A 5,000-nucleotide genomic window follows, 5' to 3' on the forward strand; every position below is an offset into this window, starting at 1 on the left:
AGGTCCTCTTTATAACGTCACCAGAGAGAGGAGGAGAGGAGAGGAGGAAAGAGGAGGAGAGAGAGAGGAGAGAGAGAGGAGAGGGCGGGAAGGAGAGAGGAGAGAGGGAGAGGAGAGAGGAGAGGATTAGAGAGGGGGAAGGAGAGAGGAGAGGAGGAGAGAGGAGAGAGAAGAGGATTAGAGAGGGGGAAGGAGAGAGGAGAGGAGGAGAGAGGAGAGAGGGGGAAGGAGAGGAGGAGAGAGGAGAGGGCGGGAAGGAGAGAGGAGAGGATGAGAGAGGGAGAGGGCGGGAAGGAGAGAGGAGAGGATGAGAGAGGAGAGGAGGAGAGGGCGGGAAGGAGAGGAGAGGATGAGAGAGGGAGAGAAGCATGTTGTTGCTGGATCACAGCAGAGGTTGGGGTTACACAGGGGCTGTGTGTGTGTGTGTGTGTGTGTGTGTGTACATGTGTGTGTGTGTGTGTGTGTGTGTGTACATGTGTGTGTGTGTGTGTGTGTGTGTACATGTGTGTTTGTGTACATGTGTGTGTGTGTGTGTGTGTGTGTGTGTGTGTGTACCTGTGTGTGTTTGATAGGGGACTGCATTGTGATATTGCTGATGAGTGTAAAGTTGTCAGCTTGTATAGTGTAAATATGTCAATATGTCCATGCATCATACATACACACACACGCACACACACACAGACACACACAGACACACACTATACACACACTTGTACACATGCACACACACATACTATACACACACCTATACCAACGCACACACACATACAAACACACACACTATAAACACATGCACACACACTTCTGAATGCTTCCAGTACGTTCTGTAACCTGCAGGGATGACGGGATGGAATCCTAGATGATCAAATGTTTTTTAACAGAAAATAAACAAGTTTAACTCATCAGAGTTCACCATGTGTGTGTGTGTGTGTGTCTCTTAATGTTTGGAGTTCACTGTGTGTGTGTGTGTGTGTCTCTCTTAATGTTGGAGTTCACTGTGTGAGTGTGTGTGTGTGTGTGTGTCTCTTAATGTTAGAGTTCACTGTGTGAGTGTGTGTGTGACAATATTAGAGTCAATGTGTGTGTGAGTATGTTAGTTCACTGTGTGTGTGTGTATGTATGACTTAATGTTAGAGTTCACTGTGTGTGTGTGTGTGTGTCTCTTAATGTTGGAGTTCACTGTGTGAGTGTGTGTGTGACAATATTAGAGTCAATGTGTGTGTGAGTATGTTAGTTCACTGTGTGTGTGTGTGTGTGATTTAATGTTAGAGTTCACTGTGTGTGTGTGTGTGTGACAATTTTAGAGTGAATGTGTGTGTGTGTGATTTAATGTTAGAGTTCACTGTGTGTGTGTGTGTGTGTGACAATGTTAGAGTGAATGTGTGTGTGTGTGTGTGTGTGTGTTACGTTCCGGCCAGCTCGTGACCGAAACAATAACATTGGAGGCAGATGACAACGGTTTTCTACAAAATAACGCGTATTTATTAAGTCCATATATCACAAATATATCACAAAACGACGTGTCTAGGGGTTTGACGTCTGTACGCTGAGATCGTCAGATAATCAGTCGGGGCACTTGTGTGATGTTAAATGGCTTCACATAGATATAAACAATCCTAAGAGAAATAATGGGAACTCGACAAAGGGCTCACTCTGATATCAATGTAATATTAGCGAATATTGCTCATGCTAATAGTCTCCGCTCTTAGTCCAAAGCCAAATCTATTCTTGAGGTTCCAACATTTTTCAAAAGCAATTTGGCTTTGAATGTGAGTATTCGATCGAGTTATCTTCTGTCCCGTCGTTTGAAGCAAAACTGTTAGCTCCGGCATTGGTCTTCCATTATTTAACATATCACGTTTCGATTGAAACTCCGGTTTCAGGCTCTCGCGCACGCCCCCTTCATTGAGACAGAGGTACTGTTTGCCTCCCCTCAGTGCTTTTTCACTGCTATGCGGGTTTATGTCAGATCAGCAAGACTATAGGTTCTACACATACGTGAAATACATGACCTATTCTATGGATAGAAAGGACATATAATACAAGTGTCCACAAATACTACAGTGGTGACAAACAACGAGAAAGCAAAAGGCATGCGCTCAACCCAGTTAGTGAGGGATTGCACAATCTGAGATGAGGCGCTGCTCGTCGCTGCCTCACCTCGCATGTCTCCTCTCTGTTTGAACAGGACATGCGCAAATTCAGCGATTTTTGATTATAAAAATGCTTGAAATCATACAGAAATTACATTTGTAGCACATATCAGTAGATACATATTTATTTTATCATTATTTGATTTTTACTTTTCATGATGACATATTTTGCCTTAACTAATGTCATTTAGCTAAGAAGGGCTATTAAAATGTGATTCAGATTTTTTCCCCTCATATATCGTGATATCATATCGATATCTTCTGGACAGTGGAAAATATCGTGATATGAATTTTAGCTCATATCGCCCACCCCTAACACACACACACACACACACACACTGAAAAGCATACACATACACACACGCACCAAAATGCACACGCACTGAAACGCACACACAGACTGAAACGCACACACACACTCACTGAAACGCACACACACACAAACACAGACTCGAAACAGACACATTTACCAAAGCACACACGAATCAGAGTTAAGTATTTAAAGATTAAAAATGTATTTATTAATAATATATTATTCAAGTTCTAATAGTGTTAACAATCAGAGGCTTGGTGCCTAACATTCCGTGTGTGTGTGTGTGTGTGTGTGTGTGTGTGTGTGTCTCTCACACAAGAGTCCTGCTGTGTAAACACACACACCTGATAGTCTGTACCGTGAGCATAACACACACACACACCCCCCTCTTGGTTTCATTGTTTGAGTGTGTCACGCTGTTTGGTCGCTGTGTGTGTGTGTGTGTGTGTGTGTGATGCTGTTTGGTCCCTGTGTGTGTGTGTGTGTGTGTGTGTGTGTGTGTGAGATGCTGTTTGGTCGATGTGTGTGTGTGATGCTGTTTGGTCGCAGTGTGTGTGTGTGTGTGTGTGAGACGCTGTTTGGTCGCTGTGTGTGTGTGTGTGTGTATCTGTGTGTGCATGAGTACGTTTGTGTTTGTGTTTGTGTGTGTGTGTGTGTTTGTGTGTGTAGATGTTTGAAGGAGTGTGTGTGTGTGTGTGTGTGTGTGTGTGTGTTTGTGTGTGTAGATGTTTGAAGGAGAGTGTGTGTGTATATGTGTGTGTGTGTGTGTGTGTGTTTAGGGGGGTCATAGTCTGGGTGTGGCTGAAGGGGGCGGGGCTGAAGGTGTGGGCGTGGTCCAGGTGGCGTTGCCATGACGAGGGGTGGGGTCCGTGGGGCTGATGATCTCCTCCAGCGTGACGTAGGTGCCGCTGAGGAATCCCAGAATGCCGAGGAGCACGATGGTGAGGTCCTTGGCGAGGACGGAGAGAGAGAGCGAGGGAGAGAGAGCAGCGCGAGGGGCGGAGAGAGAGAGCGAGGGAGAGAGGGAGGACGCGGCGGACGACAGGACGATCAGCTCCACCAGCGGAGGAAAGACCAGCGCCAACGCCGAGCTGCTCACCGCGCCGACCAGAGAAATCACCAGATCCAACCGGGGAACCAACACCGCCATCACGCCTGAGAACACACACACACACACACACACACACACACACACATGAATATATACACACACACACACACACACACACACACACACACACAGGGTTACACACACACACACACACACACACAGACACACAGGGTTAAACACACATACACACACACACACAGGGTTACACACACACACACACACACACACATAAATATATATACACACACACACACACACACACACACAGTGTCAGGTAGGTCACATACATACACACACACACACACACACACACACACACACACACACACAGGGATGGGAATCCCAGTCGGCCGATTTCCTCCAAAGTCCTTTTCGATTCCTATCAATCTTCCTATCAATTCTTAAATTTATTTATTTATTTTTTTTTTAAATATTAATTTTTAGATTTTTTCCCCCGATTCCGCTATATATACCTTAAAACGATTTTAGATTATTATTTTACATTTTTTTTTATTCCGGTATCGATGTAAAGGCCCCGTCACACCATAACGTTCTGGTCAACGTTCTATGACGTTAGAGGAAACGTTGGTAATCGTCCATGATCGCTGGTATAGCACCAGAAGAGCGTTGTGTGAAAGCTGGTGAACGCTGTAATCGTCAGCAATCGGCGGTGATCGGCGGAGATCGCTGATCCGAAAATTAATTTTTGAACATGCACAAAAGTTCTCATGGAGATCAGCGTTCTTCAACGTTTCATTTAAACGCTGGAGAACTTTCGTGGAACTTTCGGGAAATTTGAGCACCTAACCCATCTCTCGTACAAAGATATCGGCGAAAGTTTTTTCACCAAGGGAAGATCTTGATTTTATCATGTCCCTTCTACAATTAATATGTTATTAACCATACGTGATCAACAAACGCAACTTACATCATTGCAAACGTTATTCTGTGCACTATACATCTACATATTCCATGCTATCATGTCATGCAAGGTCATTGCATAATCTAGCGAAAAGCGGAGTGGAGGGTATATATGCTTGCTTGAGCCCAGCATGAAGTAGATGTACTGAACTTGAACATAGCTGAGCACTGTTATAGCTGGTGCTGTTCCATGGCAGATGGCTATGATATGAAGACTCTTGTGACATGGACAATGTGTGTGGATGTGTTGATGTTTTCTAATAATAAACATTGAGAAACACAAATTCAGTGTCAAATTTAAATCATTTATTTTAATAACATAAAACCCCAGGAATAACGCCCGTTATTTCATAAATCACAGCAATAATAACAGTAAATCTTCGTCCGAAGACATTGCTAGTGAGAGAGGCTTTGTATTCTTCTTACTTTCAGCAGCATTTATCATCTTCTTACTTGCAGCAGCGCTAGTAGCAGACACGTCAGCACATAGACATATATTACT

The 5,000-nt window shown here is 44.1% G+C and overlaps 1 protein-coding gene across 1 annotated transcript in view; it reads right to left on the minus strand.

The window, feature by feature from the left end:
* Positions 1-3,200: 3,200 nt before the first annotated feature.
* slc36a4 (solute carrier family 36 member 4) overlaps positions 3,201-5,000 on the minus strand; it is a gene marked incomplete at its 5' end in the record, with an annotated part of 10,863 nt that continues 9,063 nt past the window's right edge. The window contains one exon of the mRNA XM_031574089.2: positions 3,201-3,621. Within this exon, the coding sequence (XP_031429949.1) occupies positions 3,251-3,621 (371 nt within the window). The remainder of the gene's footprint in view (positions 3,622-5,000) is intronic.

This window comes from Clupea harengus, chromosome 9, assembly GCF_900700415.2.
Source record: "Clupea harengus chromosome 9, Ch_v2.0.2, whole genome shotgun sequence".
Classification (NCBI taxonomy): Eukaryota; Metazoa; Chordata; class Actinopteri; order Clupeiformes; family Clupeidae; genus Clupea; species Clupea harengus.